Source organism: Harpia harpyja, chromosome 10 (genome assembly GCF_026419915.1).
Source record: "Harpia harpyja isolate bHarHar1 chromosome 10, bHarHar1 primary haplotype, whole genome shotgun sequence".
Classification (NCBI taxonomy): domain Eukaryota; kingdom Metazoa; phylum Chordata; class Aves; order Accipitriformes; family Accipitridae; genus Harpia; species Harpia harpyja.
In genome coordinates, this window is record NC_068949.1 from 24,955,605 (window position 1) to 24,976,240 (window position 20,636).

General features: G+C 44.1%; 1 protein-coding gene across 1 annotated transcript; it reads right to left on the bottom strand.

The window, feature by feature from the left end:
- Positions 1-8,368: 8,368 nt before the first annotated feature.
- On the bottom strand, positions 8,369-17,771 carry LOC128147132 (insulin-like growth factor 1 receptor). Its single transcript, XM_052799427.1, has 6 exons — positions 17,648-17,771; positions 14,114-14,308; positions 13,345-13,460; positions 12,629-12,782; positions 11,604-11,767; positions 8,369-9,880 (listed from the first exon to the last, which is right to left on the bottom strand). Exons 1-6 carry the CDS (start codon positions 17,744-17,746, stop codon positions 9,535-9,537), a joined length of 1,074 nt encoding a protein of 357 aa, XP_052655387.1. The 5' UTR covers positions 17,747-17,771; the 3' UTR covers positions 8,369-9,534.
- Between the last annotated feature and the right edge of the window lie 2,865 nt (positions 17,772-20,636).

Here is a 20,636-nt window from a genome sequence, read left to right on the forward strand (position 1 = left end):
AGCTCTGTTTGAAACAGCTTGGATTTTTTTTTTTCCCCCTTTTTTTTTCTTCTCTCCCCTCCCCTGTTCTTGAGAAGCTTTGTGTTTTACATTCCCAGATCCCCAGCAGGAGTGAGAAGTCCCCATTTCTACGCTCCCTGGGTAGGTCTGGCCCCACAGAAGAGCCCTTCGCCATCACCCCATAGGGTCTGGTCACACTCTCCCGCTCTTCGGCTCAGACACCTGGATCTCTGCCCAGCACCTATTTGGTAGTGGGTGAGCATTAAACAGGTGTCAGTGTCCTCTGCCTGTGCCTATTTCTCTCCACACACTAGAGAGGGAGCTTATCCAGACCTTCAGACAACTAATGTCAGATGAGACCGATCCCACCCAAACAACCATGTCAGGGACCATTTCAGTTCCTCTGAGCCAGTGAAACAGGTTCTGCCACCTGCCAGCACTCAGCCCATCCCATTACATCTTTTGAGGCACATAGCCAAAATGATACTGACCCCTTAGGTGGTGCGACACTGGAAGGAAGTGTTAAAACAACGGATATATTCTTATATATCCTTATGTATCTTATATATATATTCTTTTATATATCTATCTAAGTAAGTCTCTTATTTGTCTCTCAGGTAATGCTAATGGGCTATGAAAGGCATTTTCTTTCCTGCACCAGCTCATTGGCTTAGAACTTGAGTCCACATTGGTGCAATTGGTTTTTGAGTGCTCACATCTGCACTTTCATGTGTACAAAAATAACCAGATACACTGTGAACACCAGCCTTTGTTTTCTACTGAGCTGCCAAAATGGGATTTAAAGGATGGGCAGATTTTATCTTTAGGCCAGTTACCTGAGGACTAGCAGATTCTACAGCAGTGAGGAAAGAAACATTTCCCACCTAAATTTAGATATCAAAAAGGTAGGTGTACAAATCAGGTAGTCTCCCCTGTTAGTGGAGAAACACTGATACTTCCAGAGAATGGGTCATCTGGCATTCTCATGCACCTATTTTAGTGTGAAGTTTGTCAGTCACTGAAGAAGTTTATTTGTTTTCCTTAACTACAAAGGGAGCCTCAAGAGACTTACACAGATTTACCTATCTGACTGCTAGGGATCCGTTTTGGGGCAGTTGACTCTGATACCCTGTGCATCTCTCTTGGCCTTAATGAAGTTTTTTTATCAGCAACAAATTCTGCAAATTCTGGTACAACAGGCATTGCTCTGAATACTGCACACCAAGGGTATTTAAAACCAGAAGTGGGCAGATGGGTGAAATTCAGAGGAGCCTTCTAGGTTGTGCCTGGAGAGATGATTATGTCATTGAGAACAGTCAGTTTTAGTGTCGTCAAGGAAAAACTGAAGTTGTTTGTATTTTCTTTTACTTTACTTTTGCAGATAAGTTGCCTTGCATTCCTCTGTTGGCATCCCCAAAACAACTGCTGTGAAGCCTAATGCACTGGAAAAGCAGGGCTTTGCTCACAGAGTCACTCCCACATCTGGACATGGCTTTTTAATTATTTATCTAATTACTTGCATAATCCCTAAAGGGTTTCAAAATGGTGTTGGGATAAAGCCAGAACTGCTTGGAGGGATCTGTGAGTTTCACTGGAAAGAGATTTAACTGCCAAAGGTCTTGGGTCACGTCTGATGACAGGAAGACAGGAATTATTTGAGTATGAAAGGCTATTTGAATATGAAAGGCCCATCTTGATACAGTTCACATTCACAAGAAGTACCTGAAAGACTCTGCTTTCTTCCCAGTGTGGTATGAAAGCAGATGCTGGGGCCTCTGGTCTTGTTATGAAATGGCACCATTCTCTGGCTTCACCTGTGGATCTGAGCTCAAATTGACAGGGTGGGACACCATTGTATGAACTAATCTTTCAAAATCCAGGCCTTCCTCTGAATGTCTTCTGGAGGCTGTTGCTTTGCGCAGCCTGCCTAGTAGCATGTATGGGCCGGCTCCTGGGATCCCATCCTGTGCTTACATGCAGCCTTCAATCTGGAACCTGGACTTACTGTTTAATTCACTTGCTTTGTTCTCCTCCAGATTGGGTCTGTGTGAAAAAAGACACCTTTTTATCCCCAAAACAGCCCCTTCAAGTGTATTCACAGCCTACAAGGGTATACAGGCTCTGGCTTCTTCACAGCAGCCTGTATGGCGGTGTGTTTTAGATTGTGATGAAAACAGCATTGATAACACACTAGTGTTGCACCAACTGTGCAAGCTCCAACCTCTTTCAAAAGTCTCCTGGGCTATCTGCTCCAGTCAAGCACTTTGTGAAGGCTGGATAATACTTGTACATACACCTTAAGACATCTAGCATTTGAATCTTTTCTCACCCCTGAGACACAACTATATGTTTGATGTGCTTTAGTGAGGAAAGAAATAAGCAGGGAAGGCTGGCTGGCTACAACCAAAGGTTTTGGTGGGGAAAGGTCTTCCTGATCTCATGAAGACTGTAGATCAATCTGCAACATTATCAGCAACATTAGCATCTCTTTAGATAGGCCAAATTTCCCATCTTTCCTTAACCTTCACAAGGACAAAGCCTTTCTACCCTTTCTCTTTGCTAGGAGGAGGCTGGGAAGTGGTGGGGAGAAACAAGACATGCAAAAGATTGTGCTGCAGCAGCTCCTCCTTCCTGCTGCTGTGGAGGGCAGCCCCTGGACAGACAAATACCAGAGGCTCTACAACTGATGAAGTCTGGAAATCTGCCAGCACTCCTAGAGAACATCCCATACCCTTTGTTTTTGGGGAGACTGAGGTCATGGAAGAGGAGACCATGTCAGAGTTTTTATTCATTATTTTTTCCTCCATTGTAGCCTGAATATTAAGGGGGCTCTATGCCAAGTAGGATGCCCAAAAAAGCAAACCAAACATTAGGCATTATTAAAAAAGGAATAGAGAACACAAAGGGCACCTCTTTATATCACCATACAAGCCTATGGTGGACCTTTAGCTGGAATTCTGTGTGAAGCTGCAATTCCAAAAGGATGGTGTAGACCTTGAAAAGCCTTAGAATAAGGCATTTAGGATGACTTAAAGTCTGGAAGGACTGGTTAAATGGACTAGGTCTCTCTGGGCTGGGAAAGATATGAATGAAGTGGATATAGCAGACATCTGTGAAACTGTGAAGGGTTTGGAGAAGGTAAGAAGGTGTCCTGGGTTCAGCTGGGATAGAGTTAATTTTTACAGGAACCTGGGGGGTGGGGGGGTGGGGAGGCATAGCCGGGGCAGCTGACCTGAACTAGCCAAGGAGCTATTCCATACGATGTGACATCATGCTCAGTATATAAATGGGGAGCGGGCCGGGGGGAGGTCTCTCGACTTTCGGTGGCGGAGTGTCGGGTTCCGGGTGGTGAGCAGTTGCACTGTGCATCACTCGTTTTGTATATTCTTTCATTAGTACCGTTGTTGTTGTTGTAACCTTTTTTTGTGTTGTCCCAGTAAACTGCCCTTATCTCAACCCTCGAGGTTCCAGGTTTTTTTCCTTTTCTCTCCTCCGTCTCCTCCCTATCCCACCGGAGGGGGGCGGGAGGAGTGAGCGAGCGGCTGCGTGGTCCTTTGTTACCGGCTGGGCTGAAACCACGACAGAAGGGAACGACTGCTCATATTCTCTTCCTGTATAGAGCACTAATATAGCAATTGGCAGGTTTTAAACAGGCAAAAAAAGGTGGTTCTTCAAACACCATGCCCTTGAGCTGTGGAAGATCATTTTGCAAGGTATATGTGTCCAAAAAGTAACTGGGCAAATTTATGGGAGAAAAATCCATTGAGGGTACTTAAACACAAAGATACCACCAATGGCTCAGGAATCACTGGAGACTGGAGCAGTCTGAAAGCATATTTGTCTTGGGTTGCCATGCTTTTATTCTGTTCCCTGGGAATTCATTTTTAAACCACTGTTGGAGAGGATTCTGAGCTGGCTTGACTATTGTCGTGATCCAGTACATCCATCCTCAGGCTCCTATGTCCTTATGTTATAATGTGACATTTCACTGAACATTTTCATTGAACAGGATAGCAGAGTAGCCTGTGGAAATCATCTTGCTTGTTCTGCTGTGAATAACAACATCTCACCTACTAAACTCTTACTACTTTCAGATAGAACTTTCCTTAGTGCCTTGTAGAAAATCATAATATCAACCTCTGCCTTATTTCTAGCAGCAATTTGACAAAGGATCTGCCATGATCAGCAGGTATTAAGGTTCAGTGATAGCTTCAGCATTCAACAATTTGTGTAACACCCATATTTGTAACATGCTACATAGGTAGTACTAGAGATAAGCTACAAACCACATCATTAGTTTTCAGATCACAGAAAAGACATTTGACCAGCTAGCTCAAATTGGTTAAATATTTGTATATGAACTCACTGGACCCAAACCATAACTCAGCCGAAAAAGGATGAAGCCAATGAAGTTCACCAGTCATTTGCAATACATGCTAAATTGCTTGTTTAGTCTCCAAAAGGGCAAGGAAATCAAGATGATAACAGCCTTCCTGTGACCCCACCAACAGTAAATCACTGTGTTGCTGCTATACCCCATCACCTAAGCCAAGAAGCTTAGCTCTAGACTATGGTCAGCATTAAGAAAGAAGAGGCGCTTCCCCAAGCCAGGCAGAAAGAAGTCAGGAAATGGGAAAAGTCAGTCCCAGAGCTCCTGAGATTGCTGCTCCCAGATGCCTGCATGAGCACTGGAGCTCCTGAACCAGTTGCAGAACCACCACGGTGTACAGCAGGTAATCTAAAAGGTCCATGCCCTGGGAGATAAAGAAGTGAAGGGGCAACTTTATCAGCTGTCCCCAACTACAACACCGTCATCACAGGGCAGAGTGCCCACTGCGCCTTCCCAAAGGCTGAGTAGGGAATCTGCAGTACAGACAGGACCTGAACACAGACCTGCTGAAACTCAGGCTAAGGCCTTAACTAGAGTCATTCAGCAACTTTTAAAAGTTGCTTATCATCATCGCAAAAGATCATGGAAACATGTAACTTGCTGATAATCTGTATGTTCTGAAAACAGTGCATATCATAAAGAAAAATTATGATGGAAAAATTAACCAACTGACAATTTAAAATTCAAGAAAAATTCAGCAATCACCAAGTAATAAAACCTTTGGCTACACTTTGTGATATCAAGTAACTATAGTGATAAGGAAAACAGATGAGAAATCATGGATTTAAAACATGAAGAAAAAAGTAACTGATGGTCATGCCAAGTGATATAACGTATGCCTTTCAGTCCGGCCAGGGACAGAAGCACAGAAGTAGCAGGGTGGTTTGGAAAGTTAAAGGAGAAAATCAAAGAAACAGAACAGCCCTAAGAAGTGACCCCACCACAGTGGCACAGCCAGCCCTGGAGCGTTCTAGCAGGAGGATGGTGGTGGAGGACGCTTCTTCACCATGGTGACACCATCTTCCTGTTGATTGTGTAGAAAGTCAGGCTATAGCAATTTCCTCAATATCATGCAAGAAACTCCTAGCGCAATACAACACAGATGTCTGCAGGAGAACACACTATTGGCTATTCTTCTCATCAGCCTAGTCTTCCAGACAAGTTCCCACACATGGTTTTACATGTTTTCTTATCGTTTGGGAGGCTAGTTTTTGAATGGAGAAAATTCCATAAACCAGCAGCATTTTAACTTCAAGTTTACAGGTATTAGTATCTGTCAGTCGGGCTTTTCTCCTAACCATGCCAAAATACAGCAAGTGCAGTAAAAGTGTAAATCATGTTTCCCTAATGTAAATGGTAACCAAGGAAATGTAGAATAACTTGAGAAAGAAGGGCTGTGTCAAAAAATGCAAGTAAGTGAGGGGAGCGTGTTTAATATACTGCAAGTGAAAGAGAAGTGCAGAGAGCCCAGGACAGGGTGGAGGGCACTGCCTGGGAGGGACACTTCTCTGTACAAGTCAGTGCCAAACTGGTGAGTATGCAGTGGGTCTGCGGGGTACAAGACTGAGACGGGGAGGACCAGTGGTTGCCTTGGCCAAAAGATCCCCAAAAGATCTCTGTGTGAGGGGCTACACTAGCCACATGGTGACAAATGGAAAAGGAGAATTTGCAGGGTCAAGAGGGAGTTTCTGGGACATCTTTTCTACTTATCACAGTGGAAATCAGCCATTAAATGCTCTGGCAGTGAATAGTGAACTGACGTAGCATTCCTGACCTGCATCCCATGAGGGATAAGAACTTGCATGAACTCACAGGCAGTACCTAGGTAGCAGATGAACAGACAGTACTTTCCTGGCAGGGCACAAGCAGCAATGGCTTGGAAGGTAACATAAAAGATGAACTTGTCAGTGAACCAAAGCCAGAGTTCACTTGATTAAAGCAAATGTACTTCATGTGCATTTCATGCTCAAGTGAGATCTTCTAAGCTAATAATTGTATTTGAGTTTCATTTAAAGTTTGATAGTGATTGGTTCAGAGCCCACAAGGACTATGGCAACTGTCTGGATTTGGGTGTTGATTCTCTTGTCCCATCCCACAGCCAAAGCCTGTAACAAGCTCCTTCAGTCCTCCCCACTACAGGTTTCATGTGTGAGACCACTGGGTGAAGAGGGCCCATGTTAAGACTCTGCCCCTGCAGCTCTCATCCCTGCCTCCCTTAAGTGTGAAAGGTGGCTCATCCCCTCCTCCCAGCCACCATCTTCTCCGGCACATATCACCTCCTCTGGAAAATATGGTGCCCATCCCTCATAAACATGAAAGATGTGCCCTATACTTTGGCTTAAACTCATTTGGAATAGTGGAAGAGAATATCAGCTATGATTTATTTTCCCCACTTAAGTGGTGTGAGATATATGACATTTCAATGAAAAACTGTTGATTAAAAAACTAAAAATCTGGGTATGTACCCCTGCCTTCTTCCTATGTGAGTTTCAGATAGAGTTATTAACTAAAGTAAATCTCCCAGTAGTGCTAAGGCAAAAGATGCACCGTGATCCACATGTGGTACAGTACAATACATTCTGTTAGTATTCAATAGCTCAGATGATACAGCCACTGGAAGCAAAACGAAGTATAAGTAAGAACTAACCAGACACATTGCACAGCCTATCTGATATTTCACAAGAGCTTGGCAAGAAGGATATTTGATTAATCAGTGCAAATGGGTTGGTTAAATGTTTCTTAATGAACTCAGTTAATCCAGGCATCAGCTGAAAGAGTCCAACATCAGACTTTCTAAATAGCTTTCAATGAAAATGAACAGTGAACTTCCATGACCTCTTTCAACGCACCTTTCAACGTACCATGACCTCTTTCTTTGTATGTTTCAATGTAAGGTACATTGACTCTTCAGACTAAAAGCTATTAAGGAAGGACTATTATTTATTATTTGATCCAGGTGTACTTGGGGGGACCTCTAGATCAAGTGAGGGCGAAGGCCTGCTTAAAAGTATTTCAGCCTTTATAAAGGAAAATTTTAAAAAGAAAAAAAAGGAACATCACCGCCCTCTTTTTACACAATAAAGTGTTTTTCCTAAGTCTGAATCGAGTTTCCCCAAGCCCTATGGACTATTACTATGGTCTGTAGACTAGGGGAATGATATCTGTGTATTATATCAAAGGATGGGGAGGGTAATGGTGGTTAATGAGGATATATTGGATAGTGTGGGACCCGAGCATGACATAAATGGTATGAAATAAGGGTTGGAGAATATGCTGGTTTTGGCTGGGGTCGAGTGAATTTTCTTCATAGTAGCTAGCACAGGGCTATGTCTTGGATTTGTGCTGACAACAGTGTTGATAATTCAGGGATGTTTTCGTTACTGCTGAGCAGTGCTTACACAGAGTCAAGGTCTTTTCTGCTTTGTCTTTGTCTCTTTGTCTCCTGTTCAACCTAAGAATTACACCCTTAATCTCATGGACTAACCAATTAATCCCATCAAGAGTTACACAACTGAAATTCTTTCTACAGTCCCTCACACAAGCTCAGTCTTCTCCTCGTCCCCGTCCAGGGCTGTGACTGGAGGGGTGAGGAAAGCCTTGTCCTCTCTCCCAAACTCCACCTTTTTGACCCTTTGACTGTCATTACAGAGTATGTTGCAAGCAGTCAAAAGTGTGTGCCATACACACTCACATACTCATGCACTACCAGACAGGCTTTGGCATAGATGGAGCATTGGTCTGACCAGGATCGTCTGCTGGCTTTTCTTACACTCCTTCCGCACACATTTCCAGCTGTGTGTTGCTATATAATTTAGGATGTGTTTAATTCACCTAATGCCAGAGCTGATGAAGTGGGTGGACAGAATCATAATTCTCCAGCAGGAAGTAAATTCTGGGTTTGTATTCTAGTTTTCATCCAAATACACGAACAAGCTTTTGAAAACAAACAAACCAATCCTGTTTGTTTTCACAATTGAGTTTCAGTAAACAAAATCATCCAGTTTTATTCCCAAAGGTCACGTACTCATATGTTAACATTAAAAAAGCTTTTTAGAAGTGAACAGAAGTGAAGTCCTTGCAGTACGGTTGAGGAGATAGTTTATGGGAGGTGGCTGGGTTCCTGTCCACCACTGATGCATTCTCCTTGCCAGAGGAGAAGTGTGGAACAATGTTTGGAAATAGTGTCATTATTAAACAGCCCATTGCAAGGCTGGTAGGTGCTCTGTGGCAAAAAAAAAAAAAAACACCACTGGGTGAATCCTCTGTGTTAACTGATTGTGCTGGTTTTGGCTGGGATGGAGTTAATTTTCTTCATAGTAGCTAGCACAGGGCTATGTCTTGGATTTGTGCTGGAAACAGTGTTGGAAATCCAGGGACTTTTTCATTACTGCTGAGCAGTGCTTACACAAAGTCAAGGCCTTTTCTGCTTCTCACCCCACCCCACCAGCAAGGAGGCTGGGGCCGGGCACAAGAAGATGGGAGGGGACACAGCTGGAATAGCTGACCCCAACTGACCAGGGGGATATTCCAGACCATACAACGTCATGCTCAGCACAAAAAGCTGGGGGAAGAAGAAGGAAAGGGGGGATGTTTGGAGTGATGGCGTTTGTATTCCCAAGTAACCTTTACACATGATGCAGTCCTGCTTTCCTGGAGATGGCTGAACACCTGCCTGCCAATGGGAAGTGGTGAACGAATTCCTTGTTTTGCTTTGCTTGTACACATGGCTTTTGCTTTACCTATTAAACTTGTCTTTACCTCAGCCCATGAGTTTTCTCACTTTTACCCTTCCCATTCTCTCTCCCATCCCACTGGGGGGGGAGTGAGCGAGCAGCTGTGTGGTGCTTAGTTACCAGCTGGGGTTAAACCATGACACTGATACTGTGCTATTTTGATTAATTAACAACTTCTACTGCTTGGCTAGTTTGTTAATAATTTCTGACCAGAATGGGAGGATGCAGGAGAGAGGATGTCCTTTTGCTGTTCAGTCCCAACAGTGATTTTGTGAGGTGTTCAGGCTCCCCCGAGTGTTATGAGATACCAGTGTCCTCTCCTGGCTGGTACTGGCCATGCTGGGATTTTCATCTGCCATGAATCAGGGATTTGCAGAGGTCCAACATCTTGCTTTTTCCATCTTTGTTTTTTTAATGCCACTTAATGCCAGTATCACCGTACCATCCAGTCTCCTTGAAAGCTGCTGGGCTCCTGTCTATTCCTCTTTTTGCCTCAAACTCATAAACCATCTCTCCCCATTTGTCTTGCCTGGAGAAATAAAGATCATTCCCTTCTGACGGCTGGACTTGGTGGGAATCGCCAGGGTCCAACATGTTGCCAGCAGCCTGTGGGAGATCAGGATCTAACTCTAGAACCATGTCGTAAATATGGCTGAAGGAGTCCTCCTCAGGGGCTTTGCTCCCCAAGTCAACAGAGTCGTAGTCCTGCATGTCAACATGAGAAGGCACTGCTTCAAGCCTGGCAGCCTCCAATTCCCTTTGGAGAGAGGAGAGAAAAAGTGATGCTTACCCACATCCTGCTGCTGGGCTGTGATTTGGCCAAATGCTGGCCTATTACCCCAGAGAGGTACCTCTTTGCTGGACTCGTGGCAGGCTGACATCATTATTCAGAAGCATTCAGCATCAGAAACTATCATCTACCTGCTCTTAGCATGAACCACCACATGATTTTCCCTCAGTGTGGAAAGCCATGGGATGCTCTGGAACTAGCATGTGCCACGTGCTGCCTCAGTGTTGTTGCAGTGGCAGCAAGCTGCTGGGCTGGCAGTGGGTGTCACACACAGCATGCGGTAGGTAATGTGGAGCTGTGCTAATCTCACTGCAGCAGCCTCACATGCTGTCTTTTAGCTCAGGGCTTCTTTTTTAAGACCAGAGGCATTCTGCTGTAGATAGGTCTCTGTGTCTGCTTCCCATACCCTGCACTCAGATTTTAGGAGGTATTTTCTATGAAAAGCACAGATAGAGACAAGCAAAAATCTTTATAGCTGTCTGTTGGGTTAAAGACTTCCTCAAGCAGGCAACTCTGTAGGACTCTGTTTCATGACCATGCCTTAGAAAACACATGCTGAAATTTACCATATTTTAGCATTTAAAAACTTTTAATGATGACACTTGTGGTGTATCTACAATGGACACCAGATCTCTATCCTGTTGAAGTGAATGGCCGAATTCCCCATGATGCTGGTGAGGCTGCAGTTTGTGCTGTGGAGGGAAGTGATTTCCCCTTTGGAGCTCTGTGTTCTGCAGTGACTCTGTGAGCTAGTGAGTGAAGGAGGTTGGCACCTGGTTTTCTGCTGCTTTACATTATTTTTACATAGGCTAACAGGAAACAGTATAAACTCCCTAGTAAGCAGACAGCAAGTCTCTGTGCCTTGGGGAATTTGGTGAAGGCTAATGCGGCAAACAGAGCCATTCCAGGACAAGTTATCTGACAGCAGAGTATTAACTCCATTATTATATTGTTGGTACCAGAACAACTCTCATTCTGCTCTTCCTCCTCCCACCAAGAATTTGGAACAAACTTTGGGCAGATATTGTGAGAAGCCTCCATCAGAATGTTCTTCCAAGATTATGAAGAGGCAGATTGCACTGGGGATGCACATGCAGGAAGGCACAGACCTCCCACCGTACTGAGCCCACTCCGCCAAGACCTATGCGGAGCTCTGCAGAAGCCAGGCTCCCTGCCTGCTGATCTTCTGCCATGATGCTCTGTCTTTGTGAGACAGCATAGCAATGCCTGAGGGACCATGAGTCTGCTTTCCTACTGCAAGCAATCACCATAGCAATATATGGCTCCATGCTGGCTCATTTATCCTCCTCAGACATAGTACATGGTGCAGAAGACTCTTGGGTCTTGATTAGACACTAAACAATTTGTCTGACTGGTTCTAACACAGCTCTACCCAAGACAGTTCTAGCTCCCCCCAAAATGTCAGCCAAAGCACAAAAGGGCACTTGCATAAAATTGTCTCCCCTTTCCTCCTCACCTGCTCCTCCCACACAAATTACATCTTTAGCAACACAACTATTCCAGCAAAAAAAATAATCAGTGTTGGCCTTGACTGAGTCTGTGAGTTAAAGGCTGGGGGACTTCCCTGGGGTAAGAGAAACCCCTATGGATATTACTAATCACTCACCAGTGGGACTGAATGTCCAGTTACAAAGCTGTGCAAAAAAGGAGTGCAAGTGAATATTGTTACCTGACTGCTTGTTTTTCCTGTTTGATCATCTCTAATATGGCAGAAAATGCAGGTCTCCTGGTGGGGTTGTGATTCCAACAGGCTTTCATGCACCCAATCAGTCTGGCGAGGTTTGGAAAACCAAAATCATGAGGGATACCTCCTAACTCCGTGAATTTTAGAACCTGTTTTTATTTATCCAGACAACAAAAACAATGTCTCATTAGCTTTCTGAGAACTGGTGGCTGGATGTGCCACTTTGCCCTACAACAAACTTGCTAGCAATAAAAATGGTCTAGCTTGCACTGAATTGCATAATAATTGCATAACAAACAGTAATTTTTATGTGTTAATTGAAGTTAGTGGGAATGAATAGTTCCTTGAAAAGTGGTTTTGTATGGCTATTGTGTAAATTCTTTAGCAATGTGTTTAAGTTTACACTGCAGCCTTTCATTACTGAAGGCAATAAACTGTGTTTCTTCTCTCTGCAGAGGGAATCATCTCCAAAAATGTTACAGGAGCCTAATAGCATTGAGATCAGTACTCAGCCATCACACCGAGGGAACAGGTTCAAAAGTCACTGTGGTGGAAGAAGGGACAAGGATGTTGACAAACTGATGGACAGAGACAGCACAGCACAATTAAATAGGTCTCTTGCCCTCAGGACCAGAATTAATGCATAAGCAAGGAAGGAGAGAGATTTCCATGAAGCCTGAACACAGCTTTCATATGGGAAAATAAAGATGAAAAGAAGAGATTATGGGTAAAAATGCACTTTCCTGTCTAAGAAGGGAGTCCCATGACCAGCATTGCAGGTGCTACATTCAGAAGATTGTGGAATATTTCTCAGTCCAAATATTGACTGAATTATGAAGGAAATAATGATCTCCTGATATAGGCAACATCCACACTTGGGGTGGGAGTGGGGGTTTCTTTCCACACATGGAGGAGAAAATTGGAAAATGGGTCTTCCCATCCCTAGCAATGTTAGAGTTATAGAGAGGCTGATACGGAGTTTCCCCCAAAAATACCCTTACCCTCCTTACCTCCCTGCTGTTCAGTGAGTGGAAAGGTTTCAGTGGCTTGTACATGTGCAGGTTGGTCAACTGTGCTGTTAAAGCTTCCCATATCATAATCCCAAAGCTAAAGACGTCTGATGCTCGGGAGTAGAGCCCATCATTTCTCACTTCTGGGGCAGCCCTATTGAAGAAGTGAACAGGTTGTTGGTCTGACATGTTTCTGTATACTGTAGAGCTGAGGAGCAAGGCAAAGCAGAGTGGTTCATGCTTTTCAGTGTGGATCCAGAGACTTCAGTTCATACTTTGCGTTAGTGGCTATGGTTAAGTGTCTAAGTGAGAGAATAGAAGGCGGGGGGGGTGGGGACGACAATGGTGCCTCATGGGACAAATACCTAAGCTATTGAAGAGAAAGGGGGCACAAGGCACAGCAGCATTTTTTTCCATGTTCAGAATTACAGGAGAATTCAATTTTTGCCAGAATGTCCAAGTTTTCTGCTGGACAAAAAGCCACAAGACAGTTTCTCTGAAGCAAAGAAACAGCCATGTTCTGCTGTTTGGACAGGTACAAGGTAGAATATGGAAAACACAGGTTTAAAAGAATACCCCCAGGATTTTCCACATTTTCATAGGAGCTGTAAGAAGCACGTGGATATGTGAAACAAGATGGTGGCTAAAGCCGTGGATGGATAAGGCAGAGTTTGTGACAGGAAAAGAGGGGGGAAGTAAAACAACAATGCACTTACCACTTGGCTGCATCAGTTGGCATAACTTTGCGCACGTAAGGCTCAAAGAGGTTGTCATCTGTCCCTACATGTGGCAGACAGACTGCTCTTCCCCAGCGACCAACTTTTGCCATCACCTTTCAGAAGACAAGGGAAAGAGAGGGGGGATTTAAATCCACAGCATTTATCCACTCTTAAGCAAAAGCAGCAAGAATTCAGTAGTTATAACAGTGCAGGGCTTGCTGGATAGTTTATCTGTGTTCTGTAAACAGTGACCAGCATCACTGCTTCCCAGTTCAGGGATGAGGAATGATGGATTGACCTGTAATGATGGATTGACCTGTCTTGACACTCATCTAAGCTAACCTTTCAGAAGTTAAGATAGTCAATATAAACTTGTTATACAGCCTTCCTCACATGACAGAGCTGAGCAACTCCAGAAAACAATTAGACATCTCTTCCCCAGAAATCTACCTTGGCATATGATGGATCTCTGTCTGGGGTGATTGCATTACCACCTGATTAAGAAAAAATGACTAAAGTTTTTGCAAACCTCCCTGTTCTAATGTAACTAAAAATGCATGCTTCAACATGTGACAAACCAAACTATGACTGTAGTGCTGTGCTCCCTAGCATCCATCTGTGTGCACCTTCCTGCTCATTTGCCGAGGGCTCTCTTTGTACAGGGGTCTAGCTGGGTAGAAGTAGATTGTGGTTACAGGCAGCAGTGGTCCAAGCAGAGTTAGGGAATAATCTGAAACAAGACAGGATGAGTAGAAAGAAAAAATACCTCTGGGCAACTGTGATCAGAGTTAATGTAAATGTAACTACACTGTAGGTCACAGTGTATGATCCTCCTGGAATGAAGATAGGCCATGGCAGCAGCAACCTGCTCAAGGCAAGTGAGAAGTTTGACATCATCCATGCTAGGACTTGCAGCAACTTCTATTAGGGACTTTGGGTTGCCATCAAGAGGCTCAGAGATCTGCAAAAGGGATACATGAGAAAATTAGGGAGAGGAGTCAAAGGGCAAATGCTTGCTAGCAAGTTATCACAAACAAAGCAGAGCTCTGCTTCCATATGTGCCCCTCACAGCAGTTTCCCATCTTCCAGGAGTGAATAGCAAGATGCCCCAGTTCTGTGTGGTTTGCCTACTTTGTGCACATGTGTGATGTGCGGAGGTTCCTGTGCTAGCCCTGAGTGAACAACGGGCAGAGCTTGAAGCTCTGCAGGCCGGGGGAACACACCCAAGTCAACACAGAATTAGCTTGTCTACATTCAGGAGAATGTGTTTAGTGTGGCATAGTGGGGATGATATTTCATCCTTATCTGATGGGATTTCAAAACAATACCCTCCCCAGACACTACAAACAGTAGTACAGCAATCACAACCATGTACCGTAGCAGTGCTTGACAAGGGCACCACCTTGCAAAAAACTGGGAAGACACAAACTGGGACAAGATCTCTGACTCACAGATCTTACAGTCCATTGCCAGAAAAACAACCCCTTTCTTTAATTTTTCACTCACTACTGTGCTGCTCTTTCAATCCCTGCTGTGGCTAAATGCTTTGTAAAACACTTTACAGTCTCTCAGTAGAAGCTGGCAGCTCTTGCCACTGCTGTTCGGCTCCTTGAATGCACGAACGGCAGAGTAGCCAACAGCCATTACCATGAAACACTTCATGCAGTTACAGCTACACGACGATTTCCCTACTCAAGGAAGGACTCAGCAGCAGAAAGACTGCAAAGATAACGGTCTCATTTCTCTATCTACCTAGAAGGATCCTCTTACATGTTGTCTGGGATCCCACCTCAAGACATGACAAACCCAGACACCAGGTAATATGTCAAAGAAAATCCTTGTATGAGAAGGGACTCTTTCCTCCACCACACTGGTATAGATATGCAGAACTTCTCTTTAATTCAGAATAATCGCCCCTGGTTAACATAAGAGCAGAATTATCCAGTAATGCCTTCATCATCTGCAGAAAGACCTCTCCATGGTATGGTAACTGATTTTCAACCTTGGCCTGGCAGGCCCCTGGGAAAGGAAAAATCTATGATACAGTTCTGATGTGATTATGAAAGACAATTAATTATAGAGAAATAAGCCCATTGATAACAAGCTGAAAATCATTCTGCTGTGGAGTTACACCTTCACCTCCCTTGCTTACAGGAAAAGTAAGAAGCACACAGATAACTACTAGTTCCTTATTATTACAGTGAATATTCCTTTTCTGAGGTCTCCATCTCTGCTTTCTGAGAGAAGATAAACGACCTTTCTCTCCCTGCTTTGCTTTGGCCAGCTATTTTCACATGGGGTCTGTACAAACACAGACTTTCTAACAGGAGCAAATTTACACTTCATGCTTCCTAGAGCCTCTTGTTTCTGCCATTGCACACACTAATGCATGCACACTTGCCACTATCAAAAGCCACACAAAAAGAGTAACGGAAGGTTGCAACTGCAAAATGTTAGAGATGCACATAAAGACAGAGCTTAGGGACTGACTGGTTGATGACATGATGTGCCTGAAAGCACGCCTGTAGTCACAGAGCTTGGGGCAGACCTGAAGGCCCCGCACTGATTCCTGTACCTCATGGCCACATCACTGCTGCTGTGGGACTGCTTTTATAATCACCTGTGGGGGTCTCCTTGCGCTAACTCCAGAAATGACTGCTCTGGTGTTTCTGCTGTGGCTGAGAAAGGAAGAGAGTCTTCTGTGTGATTGTACCTGGAGGAAGTGCTGGGGACAACTTCACCAGCAAACATTACCAAAGTGTTTTATGATCTCAGATAATGAGGAGTCAACAGGTTTCATCGAGAAAAAAAAAAAGTGCTGTACCCGCCCAAGGCATGGGAATAGTGTCTACACAAAACGACTCGGTGTTATAGTGATAACCACTGAGTGAGAGAGATGAAGCCAGTAGTAGCCAGTCACGTAAAGCCATGGCTGCGTGATTATAACTGGAAAAATCACTGTACCAGGGGAATGTCAGACACATCTAAGTGAAAACATAAGCTCCTGAAAACTCTGAATCTGAACTCAGAGCTGATTCCAAGGGAAATCAGACCAGCAGGATCACTAGGGACAACTCCACAACTTGCTGAGATGTAAAGAAGGGACATCTCAGTGCCGTCAGCAGTAAAAGTCTATCAAAGAAGAAAATCTTATCCATATGCTTATACATGCTTTCTTAGAAATACTGTAGTGAGATGCCAGAGCATTCCCTTTACTAGGCGGTAAAGATTTACAATGCTGGCAAAGGACAAGAAACATTTCTAAAAAATGCTTAAGGTGATCAATATGATCTAGCGGCAGCAGAGGGCACCAGTCGCAACAACACCTGACTTCTTCAGAGCCCAGAGTAACCCTGCCCGGGGCAGTCCCCTCCAACCTGCAAGGTCCCTTGGAGGCTCCGGCAGTTCTGCAGGAGTCCCCTTTGCATCTCTGCCAGGCTGCTTCCTTTCTCCAGCCTCTCAGCTTTGGGTCCTGCTTCAGTTCCGCTCTTCTCTGAGGGTGCTTACCCCAGCTCCTCTCTGTGTGATCCTGACCCACGCCGTGGCCGTTCCCACTCTCGCAGCTTGTGCTCTGAGCCCCCTTGGCACCCTCCCCTCCTTGCTTCAGGTGCCGCTGCCCCCATCAGAGGTACACCTCCCTGCCTGCCCCACACCCTGTGGGACCTCCCCAGGGATGTGCCTGCCCCACGACCCCCACTCCAGGGCTTCCACCACTCCTTCCCATCCTCCACAATGACTGACTCCTGGAACTTGAGAGGTCACGGCCACTATGACTCTCATTTCATAAATCTGTCATAAGACTCTCTAGGAAACTCTGATCTCATCATTTTGCTACGAAGAAAGCGTTTCTTTTTCTTAGCCCTCCTGATGATCTCCCAGAGCACAGTGGACTATCTAAACATAGTCACAAAGCTACTTCCAAACCAAACCACCTTCTACCTGAAGCTGGTAGTTTCAGGTACAACAACAACAAGCTGGGCTTCAGGAATGCAAGAGAATAGTGGTGACAACCCATGGAAGACCACAATGTTAAAGCCACAAAATTCGTATCAGAATTCACATCATACCCATGTCAGACATTTCTCTCTGGTTTTCTTCACTGACTCACATCCAGACCCTTAAAAACCAAAAGCCTCCTACAGCTGCATCACATCTGCCCTCTCTTATCTCCCCTCCAGGTCTGAACACGTAGCCGCCCCCTGCCAGCACTCTATGCACAGGAATTCAGGCCACAAACATTGCTTGCTTGGTGACACAGACCCCTGGCAAAGCTCTCACAAATCATTCCTGCTGCACTCACCAGAGTGGTGGTCATGGGGAAGTAGTGCATGATTTCTTTTACCGGCAGTATGTTCTCATGCTGTAGTGCGTGAAGAGCCATCTTGGTCATATGGTTCATTCTGAATGTCACCAACTCAGACAAGCAATCATCCTGTAAGAGAGCCTGAAAATCAACTGCCAGTAGCAGCCAGATGCCACCACCTTTATGGAGAAAAGGACGGAATTTGAATCTTACCTGTTATGGCAATGAAGAGCCAAGCTCTTCCTTCAATAACCTTAGTGAAACCCAACTGACTTTAAAGGAATGACTGGAGAATTACAGTCTTTGTAATGGAAAAAAAGTTGCATTTACTGGTCCTATCAACTTAATTAGCTTTGTGAATGACTGAAGAGTAAAAGAACAGTTTGATGATTTAACTTTGCATTAGGAAGAAACAAGTGAAATTTTCCAGCTTTAAGTGCCCCAAAATTTTGAAAACCAAAAATTCACATCCAAAATATATTCTGAAATGTTATTGGCCTAACAAGATTTGGTGTGAAAATACCATTTGTTACTTATACAAAACAGGTTACTTATAGGAAACCCAGTTTTACATGCACTTTTTTGTCAGTGAATTTACTCATAGTGAAAATGCTCATCTTGAAAGTCCCAGAGACCGATGAACTTTGGCGGGCCAAACTATACCAAAAGGAATAAATAAAACCATAAAGAATTATCACAGAAAAGCCACAGATACGTAACTTTTTCCATCATATTTCTTTTCCAACTGTCCAAGGATTTTGCCTTATTCCCCTGACTCCTCTTAAACTGGCTTCTCCTGTTAAAATGTGCATTTATAAACGATGAAGCCATGAACAACTAATGCAGTTTGACTTGACCATCTCTACAGCACAGACAAAGAATTTTTGCTTGTTAGACTGCCAGCATAATCTTTAAAGATTCAGCCAGGCTGAGTTCAAAAATTGCCAGCGATGATAAACCTACCACCAGTCCCACTTCTTACCTGAATTTTTCTGTCTCTAGCTACTGGCTTTTGACATGATTTTGACTGCAAGGTTTAAGTATTTTTATTGATAAAGCAGATAAAGTTTTATAAGAGATAAAGTGATAATAATGAAACCAAAGCGCTACCTTTTGCCCAACAGTGTCTTCACACTTCTCTGGAAATATGTTGAGTGGATCACTCTTCTTGAAGTTGCCTGAAGAAACAGCAAGACAAAAATACAAGGAAGCCTATTTCTCCTCATATGTATACCAGCTGTATGTTGACATACTGGCATAGATGTCTGAAAAGTTGCTCTTCATTTCTCCCTACCAAAGGAAGATCTGTATCAGTCCTCAGATTTTAATAAAGTGTGTTTAACTCTACACGATGGCTGAGTCATACAACCACATCACCAGAACATGCTCTTGCAAAAAAAATTACTCCCCAGGAAAATAACTTGTTCAGAGCCATCTCCCAACAAAAGGACAAGCTCCCTCTTCCCCTCTGTGGTGCTCCCATTTCCAGCACAGTATGTTCTGTCAGCCGAAGGTGAAGGATGTGGTAATGGGGAAACTTAGCCCATGCAGTGAGGTTCCACTGGGTGTTTCTGAAAGCAGCCACAGCCTTCAGACAACCACCTGCTTGTGACACCCTTTATTCTCATCATTTCTGAGGTCTTTCAGGAATTGATCTCACAAGATTTCAGTGTTTCTAAAGTCTTGAATTCCTAGTGTTGTCCCATCACCCATGCTTAGTCCCACTGAGTCTCCTTTGCAGTTTCCCACATGCTGGGTTAACTGCTGAAGCACAGATTGCCTTTTCATGATTGATAACACCTGTTCTGGGAGATTTTTCACATAAACTGTTAAAGCCAAGCAGAATCTTCATCTAGACTGTGGGAGAGCTGCTAACTTATCCCCAAACTTGCATTTCTGGATCCCCATCTGTACAACTCTGAAAAACCTTATGGAAAGACCTTTTGTCATTAGATGTTTGGATCAACTCATACATCCAAATAAGATCCCAATCTGATCCGTTACTTCAGCAAAGCCCCTGACCTTTCTGTGGGTTACCCAAATGCAGCCCAACCTGCTCTGCCACTGCTCTCTTCAGACTCTCCTGCTTCCAGTACCTGCCTTTCGCAAAGCCTCCTGCATCCTCCTGTTATTACACCTGTTGATTTCCTCTTGAGACACAAGTACTGTTAAGAAAGTTTTCTCGCCAGAAACATTTGTCATGCATGCTTTGAGAAAACTAGTTCATACCTTTGCTGTCAAGGTAGCCCTGTAAAACAAAAGGGAGAAGAAACATAACTAAATCTTGACCATTCAGTTATTTTTTCTGCTTACTTCCATCTATACAGATAGAAATACCAGTACTCCCACTTTTAAATCATGCAGCACTCATTAGCCTTTGAGATCTAATGATGCCAGAAAAATCAGGTTTCAGCAGTGCAGATCCTGGGGAAGAGAAGGCTTCCAGATGGCCTTTCATTCCCCAAACAAGAAAAGCCTGCTGTGAAATGCTGGTGCTAGAACAGCTTGAGCATACTGAAACAACCCAGGTTTAGGTAGAATCCCAATGGTGTAAATCCATTGCTTTGGGGTTAAAATTTAAAAAAACATTTTTCTTCATGTCTGAAACCAGCCTGATTTTCTGTAGTCCACTATCAAGTCCATTAAATGGGTACTTTTACTTTGGGCCAAATGCAGTGGCCAAGTGAAAATAGGGCAACATTTACATACTTCCTATAAACACATGGGACCAGCAAGTCTACTTCTGACGTTCTGTTTCCACGGGGCCAGAGAAACCAGATCTGCTTGTTTTAGGCCTGACCAAACATAGCTTTCTTACCATTTGGAGTTCAGCAGTGACCAGGCAAGCGCTGGACAAAGCCAGACTCTTCAAAGCTTTACACAAACATTTGTGAGACCTGATCATCAGAGTATCAGGCTGGCTTTCTCAGCATGCATATCTGGTTTTCAACAAACATGCCCTCCAGATAGATTACCCTGCAATTAT